The sequence below is a fragment of the Bos javanicus genome, chromosome 1, assembly GCF_032452875.1.
Source record: "Bos javanicus breed banteng chromosome 1, ARS-OSU_banteng_1.0, whole genome shotgun sequence".
In the NCBI taxonomy this organism is placed as follows: domain Eukaryota; kingdom Metazoa; phylum Chordata; class Mammalia; order Artiodactyla; family Bovidae; genus Bos; species Bos javanicus.
Window position 1 is genome coordinate 96,968,122 of NC_083868.1, and position 20,293 is coordinate 96,988,414.

At 42.6% G+C, this 20,293-nt stretch overlaps 1 protein-coding gene and 1 long non-coding RNA gene across 2 annotated transcripts in view; one reads left to right on the forward strand and one right to left on the reverse strand.

Moving 5' to 3' along the window:
- The window catches only part of SLC7A14 (solute carrier family 7 member 14), a 115,856-nt gene extending 96,838 nt beyond the window's left edge, over positions 1-19,018 (forward strand). The window contains exon 8 of the mRNA XM_061416113.1: positions 11,925-19,018. Within this exon, the coding sequence (XP_061272097.1) occupies positions 11,925-12,247 (323 nt within the window). The 3' untranslated portion in view covers positions 12,248-19,018. The remainder of the gene's footprint in view (positions 1-11,924) is intronic.
- LOC133247390 (uncharacterized) lies at positions 290-12,245 on the reverse strand. The gene is made up of 3 exons (XR_009736376.1): positions 12,011-12,245; positions 3,148-3,248; positions 290-2,554 (listed from the first exon to the last, which is right to left on the reverse strand). It is a non-coding gene; the product is annotated as an uncharacterized LOC133247390 (long non-coding RNA).
- Positions 19,019-20,293: the final 1,275 nt, after the last annotated feature.

The following is a 20,293-nucleotide window of genomic DNA, read 5'->3' on the forward strand; positions in this document are numbered from 1 at the left end:
AGATGATACTATGGGTAGAAATGACTGAAGTGTGTAGAAATATTAGAGTCTGTATTCGTCAAATTTATAAAGGCACAGACACAAATACCCAAGAATGTATTCATCTTTTCCTGGACTATCCAAGCTAGATATAGCCTTCAATATCTAGTGCAATGTTACCCACAGTGTGGTAACCATTCCACTATAGATATTTGGACTGATTTTAGAGAGTATATGAACTTTTCAAAATATCGTATGGTTGTTACTTTCACAAACACTACAAAAACAGACATATTCAAATCATTGCTTTTTTAATAATTCATTTATTTTAATTTTGACTGTACTGGGTCTTCATTGCTGCACTCAAGCTTTCCCAGGCTTTCTCTAGTTGCTGCGAGCAGAAGCTACGCTCTCATTTCAGTGCTTGGGCTTCTCATTGCGGTGGTGTCTTTTGTTGTGGAGCACAGCCTCCAGGTGCACAGGCTTCAGCGGTTGTGGCACGAGGGTTCAATACTTGCAGCACGAGGACTCAGTAGATGTGGCACACAGGCCTGGTTGCTCCAAGGCATGTAGGATCTTCCCAGATCAGGGATCAAACCCGTGTCCCCTGCACTGGCAGGCAGACTCTCATCCATGGTACCACCAGGAAAGCCCAATTATTTTTAAATTTCAAAAGTGAGTTAAACAGAAGAAAAAATGTTAGTACATGTGCCATATGATTCAAAGCGATAAATAACACTTATATGGCACTTACCACATATCAGCCATCATTCCAAAGGCTTCACTTCTATTAACTTATTTAATCCACACAACCAGATCCATTTTACAGATGAGGAAACTAAGGCACTTGACTGAGGTCACATACAATATAAAGTGATAAAGTGAAGTTGCTCAGTTGTGTCCGACTCTTTGCGACCCCGTGGACTGTAGCCCACCAGGCTCCTCCGTCCATGGGATTCTCCAGGCAAGAATACTGGAGTGGGTTGCCATTTCGTTCTCCAGGGGATCTTCCCCAGGTCTTCCAGGATCTTCCCTGGATCCCGACCCAGGGATCAAACCTAGGTCTCCCGCATTGCAGGCAGACACTTTAACCTCTGAGCCACTAGGGATATACCAAAGCCAAATTAGAACTCAGGTGGTATAATTCCAGAGTCCACAATCATAGTCACTACATTAAAAATGTAGTATATAAATCAAATGTAAATAAATTTTGAGAAACATTGAAACACTCCCCATTTCTCCCTATCTCAACTATACAGTTAAGTAAACTGAACCTCCAAAAGGTTCAATAACATGCTCAAGGTCAGCAAGAATAACAGGAAATTATTCACAGAGCTATTACCACAATCCAGAATCTCCATGTTCAATGGGGGCCTCCTACCTCCCCACCACAGTGCTTCTGAGCAGACCTTCGTATCTGCCCAGAATGTTTGAGATGTAGTCTGTGCAGATTAACAGAGGGCTGGCTTCATGGGTGGATGATCTGTATAGTCACACAGGGCCTCATGCTTGGCTTAATGCTCTGGTGCTGTCTTCTTGAATTCTTAACAATGTTTTAACAAGAGGCTCCATGGTTTCATTTTGCACTGGGACCTATAAATTATGTAGTCAGTCCTACCTAATATCTATGTTTCTGGAACACCAGAGGAATTTTGCAAAAATGACGCAATGGCCTATTGCCTTTGGAGTCAGACAGCCCCAAGTCCAAATCAAAACTCTGCCATTTCCTTGTGACCTCGGGAAATTCATTTAATTCCTTTGGGCCTCAGTTTACTCATCTGTAAAAATGCAGATGATTCTACTAGACTTGATCTAGTTGCAGTTTGGGGCTTAAACAAGAAAACAGCAGGGAAAGCAGTAAGAACTATTTCTTTCCTGCCTTTCTTGTAAAAAGCTGAAATGATTCATTGTCTCCCAGACTAGCTGTCACATGCAAGAGTACAACGTGAACCTGTTCTGACTCAGGCTGCCTTCCCAATTGTCAGGCAGAAGAAAGTTCCCAGAGAACCTTTTGTAATCTTGCTGATAACACAAACTTCAAGCTGGCTCCAGAAACTGATACTCCCTGGCATGGGAGGGTGCCACCCTGCAGCCTGAGTGGGCCAGACAGAGGGCACTGGAGGCTGTAGTTTAAGAAGCACCCAGCTGCTGGCTACTAACTGCTTTGGTATCATTATCTCTGAAGGCTCATAGATAAGTAAGTTTCGCCCAGAACAAAGATTCTCAACTCAGACTACACAACAGAATCATGTGAGTTGCTTCTGAAACACTCTACGCCCAGAATCCCCCCACAGAGATGTTCTGATTCAATTGATCTGGTACAACCAACCACGGTATTCTTAAAGCTTCCCTGGGTGATTCTGTTGTATAACCAGGTTTACAATGATCTAGAACAGTGGTTCTCAAAGTAAGATCCCAGACCTGCCACATCAGTATTACGTGGAAACTAGTGAAAAATGCAATTTCACACCCCAGCCCAGACCTACAGATAGAATCAGAATCTCTGAGGGCAAAATAGATTTTAACAAGTCCACCAGGTAATTCTGATGTGTGCTCAAATATGAGATCCACTGATCTAAAGAGAAGAATAAGACAATAATTAGCAGGTAGGCAGATAATTTAATTACAAAACTCCCTGTTTTTTGCTATATAAAATATATCCATCCCACAACCACAAATTGGCTTATAAAATCTTTAACGATCTTATAGAATAAATTTCCCATCTCTAAACATCTGAGTCTCCAAAATGTCAGATTTTTCTTCTTCATCTCTCTATTCATAATATAAATTTCCCAAGGATAACAGTAGAGAGATTTCTAAATGGAGCTTATTATGAAACATCCACTACTCTTTAAAAAGATTTACATGGTTGGGCTGAGTCATAACTTGATAATCTTCTCAAACACATTTTTTACCCAAATTTCTCTAAATGAATCTTAATTACAGCATTTTTGTAACAATATTTAGCTAAGCTTTTGTCCTTCGGAAGAGCCCAACTCATAGCGAGAAACAAAGCAGTTCTTAATAGATACCCAGCACTTGTTTCTTTTCCTTCTGACAAGAGAAATAACACACATAGCAAAAGTTTCATAATTCCCAACAAAATGAACACAAAGCCAGCCTTCATTTACCCTTTCTCTTAAATGATGCAGTTTTGTAAAAGAATACCTCAAGGAGTTGGGCAGAGTCCCAGAAACCAGCAGAGACCAGTAAGAACACTGTATGATGGTATTCTCCAGGCATGTGTCAGTCAACTTGTCCCTGTGGGCCTTTATTGTAAATTAATCATCGTTAGACCAGCTCACGGGTACCCTTACCCTGCATGCCAAGTTGCTCCAGTCGTGTCTGACTCTTTGTGACCCCATGGACCATAAGCCTTACTCTAGGTGTTGTCAAGATTTCATTTGGAATTTTTTCAGTCCCTCTGAGGAAAACCAGGTGGCTCTAGTAGTAAAGAACCTGCTGGCCAATACAGGAGACTAAAGAAATGCAGGTTGCATCCCTGGGTTGGGAAGCTCCCCTGGAGGAGGGCCCAGCAACCCTCCAGTATTCTTGCCTAGAGAATCCCACAGAGGATCCTGGCAGGCTACAGTCCGTCAGGTTGCAGAGAGTTGGCCACAACTGAAGCAACTTAGCACACACACAGCTGTAGAGAACAGACGGGATGTATGATTTGGGCAACAGACCTCATAAATCCTGGACTAAACCATCAACATCCCAAAGAGAAGACACACTTCACGGTTTTCGCCTGAGCTCTCATCTGAAACCCTACTGGAAACTGACTCAAAGCAGCCACTGTGATGAAGGGAAGAGAAGGGAGAGAAGGGGGCCATGAATTCGACCTGAGAGGGCACCAAGATAAACAAATTCCGGATGATATGTCCCATAAATCAGTTCGAAATTCTCCTTGTAGGAAGTGAGAAAACAATTGGCAGCTTCAACATCAAAATTATGCTTAGAAGAGCAAGAAAAATCTCAGAGGCCAGGATGAGGATGGCAACAAAGCCAAGCTGATTCCAAGAGGGAAGGAGGGGGCAGGTAAACCCTGAGGCTGCCTGCTGGTGGAGGCGCTGGGCTGGCCAGGGAGATGCCTCGGGAGGAGGGGGCAGCTGAGACTGAAGGGCCAGGAGACCACGCAGTGGAAGGCCCTGGAACAGGCAGTGCTGTGAGTGATGGGCTCTTTCCCTCAGCAGTATAGGTTCGAGGTCATCCCAACCTTGTGCTTGCAGTTTTAGTTTGTTCATTCTCCTTGCTGTCTAGCATCCCACAGTGTTGATATACGACAATGTATTTATCCATTCTTGTATCCATGGGCATTCAGCATGGCAGCTGCTACGAACATTCTTATACATGATTTCGATGGATACACAGGGTTTGTGTTTTGGTTGGGTTTCTGCTGAGTTAGAGGTGGAACTGCTGGAGTTTTTCATGTTCTTTAAGAAGGCTGCCTTTGGTCTCATAGCCATTATATTCCTCGAATAAAATAAGGGCCCCCAGCTCCATTCTGCAGCTGGGAAACTGAAGCATAAAGAACCTGACATTATGTTAGATCAACTGCAGGCCCAGAAGAGAAGCTCCTCTGGTCCCCACTTCATCCTGAGCCTTGCTCTTCCTGGCCACACCATATTAAACAAATCTAACTGTTGTTACAATCAACAGGGCTTGTGGGTATTTAAAAAATAACCAGCAAAGTGGGAGCTGGTGGGGACTGTGCTGGATGGGAGGGCACCTTCTCATTACTATCTTCATTTCTGCACCAGCAAGTGTCTGTTTTGGAAAGTTGATCCCAGACTAGAAAAAATAAAAAAGACTCTGGGCATAACAAAGTGCCTCAGTTATCTGCAGCGGGCAGGGCTTCCTGCCTGAATGGGCGCCCCAGAAAGAGACAGCTCCACCCAGCCTGCGGTCAGGTGGCCCACCCCCCTGGCACTGAGTGTGGAGCCATGTGCGGGGCACAGGAAGCTCCTGGGGGCTCTAGAGAGCAGGAACCTGCTTCGTGACCTGAGCTAGAACCTGCGAGGCTGGGAATCTGTCTAGCTCCGGGTCACCTAGCCTCTTCTCAGAGCTGAGGGGTTTTTTTCTTTATTTATTTAAATATCACTTTTTATTTAAATTGCCAGTTTTCCTTCTTTTTTTTTTTAATTTTATTTTATTTTTAAACTTTACAATAATGTATTAGTTTTGCCAAATACCGAACAGGTATACATGTGTTCCCCATCCTGAACTCTCCTCTCTCCTCCCTTCCCATACCATCCCTCTGGGTCGTCCCAGTGCACCAGCCCCAAGCATCCAGTATCGTGCATCGAACTTGGACTGGCGACTCATTTCATACATGATATTATACATGTTTCAATGCCATTCTCCCAAATCATCCCACCCTCTCCCTCTCCCACAGAGTCCATAAGACTGTTCTATACATCAGTGTCTCTTTTGCTGTCTCTCTTTCTAAATTCCATATATATGCGTTAGTATACTGTATTGGTGTTTTCCTTTCTGGCTTACTTCACTCTGTATAATAGGCTCCAGTTTCATCCACCTCATTAGAACTGATTCAAATGTATTCTTTTTAATGGCTGAGTAATACTCCATTGTGTATATGTACCACTGCTTTCTTATCCATTCATCTGCTGATGGACATCTAGGTTGCTTCCATGTCCTGGCTATTATAAACAGTGCTGCGATGAACATTGGGGTACACGTGTCTCTTTCCCTTCTGGTTTCCTCAGTGTGTATGCCCAGCAGTGGGATTGCTGGATCATAAGGCAGTTCTATTTCCAGTTTTTTAAGGAATCTCCACACTGTTCACCATAGTGGCTGTACTAGTTTGCATTCCCACCAACAGTGTAAGAGGGTTCCCTTTTCTCCACACCCTCTCCAGCATTTATTGCTTGTAGACTTTTGGATCGCAGCCATTCTGACTGGCGTGAAATGGTACCTCATAGTGGTTTTGATTTGCATTTCTCTGATAATGAGTGATGTTGAGCATCTTTTCATGTGTTTGTTAGCCATCTGTATGTCTTCTTTGGAGAAATGTCTATTTAGTTCTTTGGTCCATTTTTTTGAGTTTTTGTCCTAGAATTTCTCCCACATGATCCAGAGGACCCTCTACCCTTCTCATTTGTACATTTGAGGTCATTTGTTTAGTTTGCACAGAATGACACAGGGCTTTGCACAGGGCCAAAACAAGTGGAATAAATAGGTGTTTTGCTAGCTGATACTGAAGTGCCCCAGGCTTGTAAAAGCAACGTGGCATCCCAAACCTCCCTGTAGGCCCCCAGTAGGCAGCCCTCCATGCAGACTCAAGAGATGTGAGTTCTGATGCCATTTCAATCCCTGCATGTTGCGCAGGTCTTAACTCCTCTGGGGTGATGTGCGAGAAAGTAGATTTGTATAAAGGGCTTTCCAATCACAAGGTGTCCTGTTACATAAAGAAAGCCCATTCAATGGCTGAAGGCATGATCCTTCACCTTGTCCAGCCTGAACCTCTCACAGGCACAGAACTGTCTGGAAAAGAAGCCAGAGCCTCCATTTCAATACTTACCTTCCATATAAACAGCTTCCCAGGGGACTCACTGCCATTAATGGGTGGCCAGTACAGCCATGTTTGCTGTGAAAATATTGGAACACTTCTGTGCCTTCTGCTAACTAGTTGCTGCCTTGAATACCCCATCTACAATCCATCACATAAAAAAATAATTCCAGCCTACCAGGGGGGCCTCCAAGACCCTCTGCAGCACAAAAGCTGGCTGCCTTCTGATTTTTTACCTGCCTTTCATTTATTCAGATATCAGATAGGTAACTACAAAGCAGTGGATCTACGTTTTTATGGAACTGGAGAATTAAATCCACAAATAGAATAAATAATATTACTTATCAATTAGCCACCTTATTTTTGAGACTTTATTCCAAATGACTTCTGGCTTATGCTAAAAGCTAATCCACTGTCAAAAGATAAAACTTTGCCATCTACAAGGATTTACAAAAGAATAAACCCAATCTCACTGACAACCTGAATAATAGGACCCAAAACCTATTTCAAGCAAAGACAGCATTATTGGAATAAGTGTATAGCTTTAAAAAGTGAAGAGTCTATCCAAACAAATAATTCAGGGAAATTTTGATGCTTCTGGATATCAGATGATTTAAGGAATTATTAGTTTTTAGACGTGATAATGGGACTAAGTTTTTTAGAGGAGTCTATTTTATAGATACCTGCTAGAGCATTTACAGAGGAAACAGGATGAAAGGAATTTGTTTCAAAGTAATCTAAAGAGAAAGGGGTAGGTGAGTGGGTGTCAGGAGAGACAGAGCTAGTGATGACTATATGGGCCTTTTTATATTGTTCTCTCCACTTCTGTACGTTTCAAATTCTTCAAAAGTAAAGTTCAGGGACTCCCCTCGCAGTCCAGTGGCTAAGACTCTGCGTTCTCCATGCAAAGGGACCAGTTCAATCCCTGGTCAGGGAACTGGAGTCCACTTGCTGCATCTATAAGATCCTGCATGCCACAACTAAGAGCCGGCACAGCCAAATAAACAAATAATAAAATAATAAATGTTATAAAAAGTCAAGTTCAGCAAAATCATTTCCAATTTAGCGTATACCTCCCAACCACCCCCTGGTAGGTGGGAGAAATAACAATTGCAAGCAGCCAGGATCAGGACATGGAAGGACCTGGCAGGAACTGCCATCTGCACAGTCTAAACACTGACTGTGCAGCTGTAGAAAATCCTGTATTTGGTCTTGTGCCACAGCTTCTGTGAAATGCCATAATCATAACCTATACACACACACACACACACACACACACACACACCATTCTCAGGAGGAATCTAAACAAGATAACACTTGTAGAGTATTTTTAGTTCCTTGGGAGAAAGGCCGCATCACTGGAGGACCTCAGCACCCAGGGGCGCTGGGTGAAGTGTTGTTCAGATGGTTCAGGATTCCCAGAATCCCCACAGATTTTTCAGAAACTACCTCATGCTTCATTCTCAAAGCCAACTGAAAAAAGGAGCAGAAACAAAACACCCTGCTTCTACACAGGAGGCTTTTAGCAGCTCTGTTTACTCCTCCAACACAAAGCCCTTGTTTATGTGTGACAGATGGTAATACATGTTTCTCTCCTCCCGCCCTCTCTCTCTCTCTCTGCTCCCCTTTCATTTGCTCCCCTCTGTTTCTTTGTCCCTCTCCATTCTCTTTTCTCCAGTCCTTCTCTGCCTCACACCACTTTTCCTGAACTGACTCTAGGGCCAGCAAGTAAGATAAGGGTAGACAGAACACCAAGCCCTAGGAGAACACATTTGCCCAAACTGTCTATTCATGCTGTCAGGCCAATGCACCCAGTCGCTTCTGGGTTCACAGTCCTCATATTTGAAATGTGCTTTTCACATCACTGCAGACCTTAGTTACATCCTGGGAAAAAGACTATTTCCTAAACTAAAAAAAAAAAAAAAGAAATGTACTTTTGAAGATAGAGTGACACGCCTTAGAAACTGTAGGGGGCTCAGAGCAAACATTAAAAGGCCCATAAATATTTATGTGGCAAGTTTCCATGGATTGCTTTCCCAAAGTAATCATAGTTGACACATTTGCGTACTGACACATACATACACACACATACACACACACACGTATACATACTCATGTTCCTTCCAAGCCAACCACTCCCAAAACAAAACCTAAGCTCGTACTGACTATTTCTGCACTAGGCAGTCTCTAACCCAGCAAGGGAGGGGATGTGAAGGGCTGGATAAGCTAGAGCCTTCTCTCTCTCATGGACTGCTGGTGCTGCCTATCAAACGCCCAGGCAAGTGACTCAGTCTTTCCCAGTCTCCATTTCTCCATCTGTAAAATGAAGGTGTTCAAACAGATAAATGACACAGACTCTTTTCCAACTCTAAATCTCTATGATTCTATAAGGAATCACACCAAAGTTCTTACAGAATTACCATAAACCAATCTAGCTGATGGGCTTCCCTGGGGGTTCAGACAGTAAAGAATCCACCTCCAGTGCAGGAGATGGAAGTTCAATCCCTGGGTCAGGAAGATCCCCTGGAGAAGGGACTGGCTACCTACTCCAGTATTCTTGCCTGGAGAATTCCGTGGACAGAGAAGCCTGGCGGGCTACAGTCTATGGAGTCACAAAGAGTCGGACACAACTGAACGACTAACACTTTCACACTCACTTCATAGTCTATCAGACAAAACATCTCAATACTTGGTGGGGTTAGGGGAAGGTCTGTCAGAATAGATGTCAAACCAGTGCTTGATGACCTCTGCAGTACAGAGAAGAGAAGCCAGGGGCAAGGGGAAAAGAAAAATTTTTATTAAGTTTAGTAGGGAAACAACACACTTACAAACAGGATCTGAGAACGGGATAAAAAGGAAAGAACTGACATAACAGATACCAAGCAGACAGAGGAGGCAAGCTTTGCCACCTACTTGGATGCCTAGGAGAAAAGATAGCAAGAAAGAAAAACTGGGCAAAAGGAGGTGTGTGCCCGACAATAAACTCAGTCTCCTGAAATTTACTCTCTCATTTCAAATGTGTTTCCAACAGAGGTATTCTCCAAGCAGCAAACTGCTAGCCCTTTTAAAAGAGGCCTCGATTTGGTGCCTTGTTCTCCACAACGATAAGAACTATCCCCCATACCCACCCCACCCCCAGCCCCAGCCAAGAAAGAGTAAGATCCATGCTCAGAAAAAATGAAATTGCTATTTGAGAACAGCCACATCTGCCAATGATTAACTCCAGGATTTATTACCAATTAGAACGATAAATCTCTGCTTACTTTGGCTCCTGGAAAGTTGATTTCACAGGAAAATGGCAGGGAGGAGTGGTGGTGGCAGGGAGAGTCATTTGAGACAAGGAGGGAGAAATCCAAGCTTAAAAAGACACACTTCAAATTCAAAAGGAAGCAGAATACCTCGGGGACCAGAGCGGAAAGCAGGCTTCACCTTGTGGTTCTAAGCAAACAGCCCAGCAGATGCCCGCAGGGTTAGCAAAGTCAGAGAGACTAGTGCCACCCAGAAGAGTGTGTTGGTACCTGGAAGGAGTTGCAAAACCGAGGGGACGGCAGTGGCCAGGCCACCAAACGGCCGAAGTTGGCAGTGGAGCACACGCATCAGGAGGTTTTTGTTTTTTGGGGGTTTTTTTTGGCGACATCACAAGGCTTGCAGTGGTATTTTGTGAGTCCATTTTATCTCCTTTGTTAGTCTATATTAATATTACGGACTGAATTGTGTCCCTCCCAAATTCATGCTGAAGCCCCAACCCCCAACATTGTTTTTTTCACCAAGCTGTGCAGCTGGCGGGATCTTAGTTCCCCAACCAGGGATTGAACTGGGCCCAGGGCGATGAAATGGTAAATCCTGACTATTGGACTGCAAGGGAATTCCTGCCTCAGGAGCTTTAAGGTTCCTTATCTCAGGGGTTCTCAGCTTTGGCTGACCACTGGAATCACCTGTGAAGCTCTAAAAACACCTACACCTGAGTCATGATGAAGACCAATTAAATCAGAATCGCCAAGGGATGAGGTATCAGGATTGTGCAGGAACTCCCCAAGTGACCTGCCACGTGCAGCCAGAGTTGAGAATCACTGCTTACATCGTTTCCTCCTCATAGCAGCTCCCTGTATTGGTACGGTACTCTCGAGATTTCATACAAGAGAAAGCTGAGGCACAATGAGGCCCAGTAACTGGTCCAGGGTTACACAGTAATGCAGGCAGGATTTGTACTCAGACCTCACCTTCTTAACCATCATGCTCCTTGGCCTCCAATGCTATGCTTCTCAGCATTCCAGGCCCTGAGCTTCCATGGGCTTTTCTCAAACTATTTTCATATATTTTTTTCCTAAATATTCTTCCAGAAATGAGACATTAGCCCATATAATGCTACAGGTTAACTAGGAAGGCAGGCTTCTTTCCTTTGCTTGGAATGACATCAAAACAAGGAGGTTGCACTGAACATTTCATGCTCATTGGGAGTTCTCATTCATCCCTTCAACAAACATTAAGTGGCAGTTTTCTACAGTCTATAAACTAGAGCCCCCCTGTACAGATAATCACACAACAGATATCCTAAGGTCCTAACAGTGGCATGAGAGTCCACAGGCACTGAGTCCACAAACGAAAGTGGACAGCTGAGTGACAGGAAAGTATTATGACTCTGGTGAGTGAAAAGGGGCAAAGTAAATCATAGGCTCATACATGCATGTTGCTACGTGGTAAAATGGGGCTTCCCAGGTGGCACTAGTGGTAAAGAACCCGTTCGCCAACGTAGGAGACAGAAGAGACGTGGGTTCGATTCCAGGCTGAGGAGATCACCCAGAGAAGGAAATGGCAATCTATCCCAGTATTCTTGCCTGGAGAATCCCATGGACAGAGGGACCTGGTGGGCTATATAGTCCAAAGAGTTGCAAAGAGTCAGACACAACCAAACCAACTTAGTACCCACACATGTGGTGAAATAAAAGAATGAGCCCATAAGTGGAAATCTGGGATAGTAAAATGCTATGAGAAGGCTGGGAGTACACTGTGGGAGATCCGTAACTATTTAAACAAGAAAAGGCAAATTCCTGGCTGGCACCTACACGAGTATAGTGAGCTAGATGTCCAACAGGGGAGTGGGGACTGAGGGGACCTCAAGTGCGCCATATCCTAACCAAAGAGATGGCCAGTTCTCACCTCCAGCCAGAAGTTTCCATGTAGGAATGTGGGTACAGCATTGTCAGTCCTTCGGTTCTAAGTACTGGTTGTTTAAAGATTTACCATTTTTAAATGGCATCTAAGTCAAATCTTTTCAAAACACTGTGCAGACCAAAGAAAACACATCCACCACCAGGTCTGCTCTCATCGTTGAGAGTAAGCCCCCTGCTTGACGTGTGGATCCCCAAACAACAGCTTATTCACCTGTGCTTCCTCCCACTCACCCCACCCCCTGCAGGTATACTCATTTATTTTGGGTACGGCATCTGGAATAGCACCCTGGAAATCAGCGCCCGAGAAGAAGCCCTGCACCAGAGCACCTACCAGCGCTACGACGTGGACGACCCCTTCTCAGTGGAGGAGGGCTTCTCCTATGCCACTGAGGGCGAGAGCCAGGAGAACTGGGGCGGGCCGGCCGAGGACAAAGGCTTCTATTACCAGCAGATGTCAGATACGCAGCCCAACACCCGGACGAGTAGCAAGGCGAAGAGCAAAAGCAAACACAAACAGAACTCAGAGGCCCTGATTGCAAACGATGAGTTAGATTACTCTCCAGAGTAGGAGCACACACACCAGAAATGTGCAGACATGGTGGTGATTTCTTTTCAGTAACTTCACCCGTGGGCTAGAAGGTGGAAACTTCTTTGGCTCTCATTTCAAAACTCCAGCCTTCCCCAAAGTCAGTCCCCAGTCATAGCCTGTCATTGGCCACCTCTGCTCTTCATGACCGTTCTGTGGAAGGGCTTCACCCGGGTCCCATAACTAGTCCCCTTGCAAAAACAAACAAAAAACTAAACTAAAAGCTATGAGAAATTCTATCAGGTGCAACCATCAGAGCTGATGGCAGTGTCTCCCAGGCCTTTGCTTTGCTGGTTGAATCTTTTTGCTTCTTACTAAGGCCCCAAGATGCAGGGAGTGAAACCCCTGGAGATGTGCCAAAGCAGGTGGGGTTGGGCAGAAGGCAGCATTTCAACCACCTGAGATCTCAAGGGCAAAGCCCTGTTAGAACGCTAGGCTGAGAGCCACTCCTCGAGGCCATGTGGCACTTGGCACTTTCTCAGAAAGCAACATTTTGTTCTGAAATCTCACAAAAACAAATTCATGGTGATGCATACTTCTTTTTCCTTCGCCAAGGTTCTCACAGTCTCCAAACTAGAACTTTAGGATGCAGCAAAGGTCAGGAACTCTGAAACCATGATCCCAAAGATCTCAGACTCACTGTAAGACAGTCAGACCCAATAATAAGGTAAGAAGCACCATCAAAACTCTACTTAAATGCCCAGGAGGAAAAAAAAAAACCCTGAATAACCATCTCTTGCAGTGAAAGCCAGAAGGGCACTGGCAAAAATTAACTCTCTGTCATGTCATGCCTTCTCTTATACCAGACTCTAAGCTCCTGCTGACATGATGAAAGAAGGCAAAGTGGAGCATGATTTCATGGCACTAATATGCCTTGAAGAAGTAGGCTATTTGTTTTATGATCAGATAAAAAAGCTTTACAAGGAGAAGTGACCCAGCCACTGAGATCACATTGCAAACTCTATTTCAGATTTCTAAAATTATAAATTCTGAAGTTTTTTGAGATATGCAGCCACTTGATTGGTGGGTGCTAATCTGAAAACAAAAAATACTGAAGCATAGCTACTTAGGTAATCACATTCCATGAGATCACATTTCATTCTGAACCCTACTCCTCTGGAGTAGCTCACTTTCAGACATGGATTTTTCCTATTATTTCCCAAAGTAGTTTCACTAAAGCCCAGAGGAAAAAATCTACCTGATAAGGTCTAAACCCTGGAGAAGGGCAAGGCAACCCACTCCAGTATTCTTGCCTGGAGAATCCTCGTGAATAGGGAAGGCTAGTGGCTACAGTCCATGGGGTCACAAAGAGTCAGACATGACTGAAGCAACTTAAGAGGGACTCTTAAAGATTATTTTCTCAGAAACAAACTAGAAGAGGACATTTGCAACAAGAAAAAAACACATGGTCTGTGCATTCTAGTCTTGGGCTATAGGGATTCATACAGTACCTTGAGACGTGTACACATGTATGTGAAGGCACAATTTGGATCAAGCTAAAATCTTTGTGAGGATTTCCTGAAAGCAGGGCAAAATAGTAAATTCTTTGCTCTCTCTGTCTCCTGGATCTCGAGTTATGCCAAAAGTTTTCCAGAACATCAACTAATGTTTAAGTCTGTTCTTTCTTAAAGGTTGAGATTTGTGCCATCTTGGCATGGTTCAGGATTATAGACAGGATACAAAAGCACATTTTTATGTGAAACTAACAATGACCAAAAATGCACCAAATCCTAAACAATAGGAATAAAAAGAAATGTAACATCTGCCCTAGGAGGTTCACAGCCCAGGGAAAGGGCAGCACCGGAACCTGATAAATGTAGATAAAACAACCAAACATGGCAAGTCCTCTTGGTTGATGAACTGGGCTTTAAAAATAATAATATTTATAAAAAGGCCAACTGAAACTAGTTTTTCTTTAATAAATTGGATATCCCACCCGAAGCCAATGTATGCCATTTAAATTCAAATAATTACTATTCTCCAGATCTTTTTTTTTTTTCATTCCTCTATAGTAATTGTTCAGCACTCTGGTTTTCCTGAGGTCATTTTTTCATCTTAATGTAATGCTTGGCAATTCCATTTCTCTCTCCCCTAAGATTAACCATAAAGATACAGTGGCTGGTGTGTGAAATATATCTTTGGAGATTAAATTAGTACTTCTTGTGAAAACAAACTTTGGAACTGGTCTTGCTGCTGCTGCTGCGTCGCTTCAGTCGTGTCCGACTCTGTGCGACCCCATAGACGGCAGCCCGCCAGGCTTCCCATCCCGGGGATTCTCCAGGCAAGAACACTGGAGTGGGTTGCCATTTCCTTCTCCAATGCATGAAAGGGAAAAGTGAAAGTGAAGTCGCTCAGTCGTGTCTGACTCTAGCGACCCCATGAACTGCAGCCCACCAGGCTCCTCCATCCATGGGATTTTCCAGGCAAAAGTACTGGAGTGGGGTGCCATTGCCTTCTCCGGGAACTGGTCTTAGGACTGAACAAATCTGCCTAGTTTAAATATAATCTATTAGACTTGAGACATATCCAGACAGATGGGGTGGAACTGTATTTATTAAAAGTGTTCAAAGAGAAATATGAGAAATATGAATGCAAATAGCAAAATCTTAACATGCCTGAAAGAGCTTCCTTTTACTAATAAGGTGTAAGTATTATTGTAACAACTGTCTGCTGGTAGATGTGTGGAGTTTCTGTAGCATGAGAAGAGAGGACCCGTGCTTGGTAAACCCTGTTGGTACTGATTTCATAAAGACCCTCTCAAAATCACCCTCATTCCAGGAGTCATTTCTCTCAAATAGTATCTCTATATTTTTTTTAAGCTTTGCTCTCTTTATTGCTCTAAATTGGTTAGTCATTTCACCAGTGACCTCGGTTTTTTTAAAAAATTAGTCAATATGATAGAAAGTTTTTCAAGATAAATAGACATGTTTTTCTCTCATGGTTCCCAGCCTCTGTGAAATAGATTTCACAGTGCAGTTTTCAAATATCATTAATCACTAGAATGATATTAGCATCTCCTAATTCATTTTCTTAAGACTATATTTGTAGGACCACACTAAAAGTAAGATCACCCTATAATTACCTCAGACACTTAGCCCCTTGAACAACATCCTAGGAAGACCTATATGTTACTGAATCCTCTGTAGCAAGAGCTCTTTTGGTGAGATCTCATAATATGGATTTATGGCTTGGAGCTAATTATTTGGCTTTTTAAATGTATGCTACTTATTAGTACTCTCCTTCACTTCAAGAGGATTTCAAGTGGTTATTAAAATACATATAATACCAAAAAAAAAAAAAAGAAATGAGGAATGTGAGGCAAATAAAAATAGAAAAGAAAGGATAAGACAAAGCTAGAAGTGTATTTAGTGCACAAATGGAGAACCTTGATATGCATTGCTAAATTTGCCAATGAGGGAGCAACTTAAGAAATGATGAAATTGTTGATAATGACAGCAAGAAGTATTTCAGCATGATAAGACTAAATCTTTCCTCAGGAGGGCGAAGAATTGTAACAGCAGAGACCATTGACACCCACAGAAAAGCTTCAGGGCTAGATTTTACCAACTACATGTGCCTGGCTTATAGTGGATGTTCAATAAATACCTGATAATCTGATGGATGGGTAGATGAATGAAAGGAAAATGAAATACTTATTCAACAATATTTGTGGAGAGCATATTATGTGCTGTAGAGATTCAAATATGGAAAAGACCTTCCTCCAATGGAAAGATCAAAGAGAACGCAGCCCTTGTGTTGAGCCTTGTGGGATGGGCAAAATTTTGCCAGGTAGAAACGAAAGCGATGCCTGCCAAGTGCAGGATCAGCATGAGTAAGGTATAGATTGTGGCTGATAACTATCTCTTGACTAATAACTTGTACTGTGTCTCCTTCAAGGGAAAGCAAGAAGCTAGTTTAACAAGAAGACATGATTTATATTTTGAACTGTAGGAAATAATGCTGAGAAGGCAGGTCAGGGCTCATGCACAGATAGACATGAATGTTGAACTGAGCTCGGCAGCTCTCCTTGGGTGGGGAGGCACTGAGAAAATGATGAAAGTATGAATCAGTGAAGGCTGGACTTTAAGAAACTGGAGCAGTGGCTTCCTCTGCCCAGGCAAGGAGCTAATAAATCACATACACACTCCAAGTTGATTTCACATATTAAAGGAGAAAAATATCCATTCTTAAAACAACATATGATACTTCCTTTGAAATCCTGTCTGATTTCATCATTAGCTGAGGAGAAGTTTGTTCATTTAACATGTAGACAGACAACACAATTATTTCCAGCCACATTAAAATTTTCAGTAATACGTTTAAACAACAAAGCTAACAACATTTTATATCTATCTAACCTAAACGTTAAAACTGCAGCTCACGATTTTACTCAAACCTGAGTACAAAGCCACTTTGAACTAGTGAAAGGAAAAGAATGACAGAATTAGGTCAAGAATCCAGTTCTACTTCTTAGTAACAAACTAACAGCAATCAAATATCAACATAATGGTTATGATGAGCCTGTTTAATAAACAGGGGGAGAAAACTACTGAATTTAATGATCTTTCTTTCTCTAAAACCTATGGGTTGTTCAGGATATAAACCTAGTAATACTGGTTAAATAAAACACAAACTCCTTCAAAGAAATGTCTTCTCCCATTCTGAAAAGAGTTGATGAACCTGAACTCCTTTACACCCCACTTGTTGGAAATCAACTTTACAAGGGGCTAGAACTCTTCACGGCAACATAAAGAGAAACTACAAGAGTCTGAGAATCAGCCTAAAAGACTAGAGGAAATTGCTGTCCACTTTTTCACCAGGTTTTAGCAGGGCTGAGATGTCAGTGAAAGCCAACTGAGGGTCAGCCACAGGTTTACTGATTTTGCGTCTCCGATTAGACTGCCTTGTTGGGTGGAGATGTCAGAAATCGGAAGACGTGTCTGAAGCCACAGCTGGGGGTCAACCCACCGAGTCCAGGAGGCAATCAGCAGTCCACTCTTGGACTAAAGCCCTCGGGTTAGTCAGCACTCCGAAGCTGGCCTTAGTATCTTATGCTAGTGGAGAGAACGGAGCAAAGGAAACACACCCTCCAAATGCGCCACGTGGAATTTGCACTCCATTTTCTCGCTGTTTCAGAATATAACTTGTTCAGGAGCGTTTTTCTATCCCAAATTTTCGCGGAGCCTCGGTTTCTCCCATATGCATGCACCTCCCAGACTCTAAGGACCCCTTTGTCTACAGAGGCCTCTAGAGTCCCTCGGAAAGATGGGCACCAACCTGTACGCAGCAATGCTGCCGCAGTGAAAGAGCCAGAAATGTGTAAATGAACAACGCGCGCGCAGGACAGCGTCCCAGCCAGCAGGCCTCAGCCGCGACCGGAAATCCGGATGCTGTTTTCCCAAGGCATTTTTATTTCTCAGCTGGAATGATGATGGATAGCAAGAAACCCCTATCGTGTACGATAGTCCTGTATCTACTTTCATTGTCTCAAAGATTTTAGAGGAGAGACTGTTGTAATTTTCTTCCCGCTCAGGAGCAAGTTCGTTCCTAAAAAGCTTTCCTATTTTTGCTTGGTTTGAGTAACTCACGCATCCTTTTGAAATACCTAGGCACTTGCCTTTTGCCAAAACTCCTTCTCTAGGAAAACCTTCTCTTCTTTTTTTAGAACTTAAAGCCCAAAAAGGATTAGTGGACATTTTGAAGGCCATCGAAAGTGAACATATGTTCTGTAGTATCAACTAAAATAGTGTTAGACGTCATTAAACAGTATACTACCTGAATGGAGTTAATAAAATGCACAACAGCTTTGGGCTTGAAATCTTCTGAAACCAGGCAACTATAATTCCATATTCTATAAGAACATGTAGTGCATTTTGATACAATAAGGAAAGAAAATGGCTTGGTATTAGAACTAGGAAACAGGGGCAGCCTGTGGATTTTTTCATATAGACTCTGTGATTTTCCCCCCATTTTTCTGACATTGGCATTGGTGACATTGGCTAATGGGAACTGTGGGTCATGTGAGTCCCCCAGAAAGTGCAGACTATGAAGGACTGAGTTCATTCTGGTACTGGGATGAGGACGCTGTTCCTTGTACATCTCCTACTGATTGGTCTTTGCAGTTGCAGATACTTTGCTTCACTCACTCATGCTCACAAAAGCTAGAATCTACCCTGGAAATCATAAACCTCTACTTTCCAAAGCAAAAGCACGGTTAATGCTATGATGGTGTATAAATACCTCATCTGTCTGGGCTAATAGAAGGGGCTGCAGGTCTTTTAAAGAGCAGCTACAGTCCTCATTCCATGTTGGCACACCATCTATCCAGGACTCACATTCTAGCTTTTCTCACTGTGGAAAAGAAATGTTACTGTTTAATTCATATCCAAAGTTATAAATACAGCTTGTAAATTTTACTAACATGTTTCATTTTTGTTTGATCCTTAAGAAGTACAACTTGCTTTCTGCAGATGGTAACTTCTGGTGGTGTTCTCTGCTTTTTTTTTTTTTTCCTGGTATGAACTTCTGTGTTTGTTAAAGTTTGTTCGTTTTGTGGTTTCTAATTCCCATTGGTGCACTGTACAATGGGGTGTGTAGTGTTATGAAGAAAGAAATAATATCCAGATATGTTATGAAGTGTGTTTTATTTTCAAATGACTGTGATGTTGACAATATATTGATTTATCAAGATACTAAGGGAAAAATTCTAAATTTACCAAAATGTGTATATTTTAATAAATGGATAAAGCTTTATTGTGTGCCTTTAAATTTTAAAATGGGCTTATAAAGAAAGTCAGAAACAAAAGTGTCTTACTATAAAATATCCATAGTAATGTAAAGCTCTTATACAGGAAGCGACCAAAAGAAAAAAAAGAAAAGGAGCTTTCCCATATTTTGTTAACCTCAACCAATATCTGAAGTCTGCTACTTTCTTTCCATATTAAAATGGAGATGAATAAGTGAATCTTGCCTTAAATGTTTCAATTGTCCTTTGTAGAAAAGTGAGATAAATGAGCTCATTTTTTGGAACTAATTGCATTATTGTGGAAAATTCATTTTCAGAATAAAAAAACTTTTAAAAATTACAGGTAATCGACTATTAAAATTTAAATTTGAAGAAAGTCAGTGCCATCCTACCTTTTAAAATTCACTTTACTTCAGTAAAGAAACTGAAAGTTCCACTTTAGCAGACTTGGGAGAACATGAAGTGACTCCATCTCCCTCTCACCATTTTCCTCCAACAAGATACAGGGCTTTACCCAGGACCCTGCTCACTAGGCTGCCTTGTGAGTTACCGCTTTCCCAGCTCCAATTTCCAGGCACAGCCACACATCCCTCCACCCTTAGAACATTAGAGTTATTGCCCACGTTCATTTTATGGCCTAATTGCAAGAACATTACCTGCGGATAGTCTCAAACCCAATTAATGATGATAGCATTCATTTATTTTACTTTTTGATGGCATAGATAGTGACATCTGCAGAAAAGATAGAGAGGAGCATCAGGGTCACATATTGTCCACACCACATGAGATGTGAAGAACCTGCCTTGTCTTTATTACCTACAACTCCTTAATCTCCCTTGCAAAGGTCTACCCCACTGGGTAGCAGGGAAGAGAAAAACAAACGTTAAATATATTAATTTATGGAATCACATTTGCCTTCCAGTTTGGTCTCTTTTTAGATGATCTAGTCTCTTTGTAATAAATTCTCCATCTTCTGGATTTCCTCCCTTCTCCCTTGCTTCTGTCCAAAATGGCATCTGGGAACAGAGCCGATGAGATCTCATAAGAGAGGGGAGTTCAGGTGTAGATGAGTACTAGGGTGCTCTGAATCACTAATGGATGCTCCTGCAGAATGACTCCCTGGGTAGCTCCCTGGACAGATGACCACTGAAGAACATGTGGGTCTCATGATGACACTCACTTCCAAAGTTCATAGGCCTGGCAGTTAACTCTGGAAAAGTTCCTGAACATTGACGCCTCTTCAGCTGGACTCCAGACCTTTGCTGGTCTGCTGAGGCCTCAGC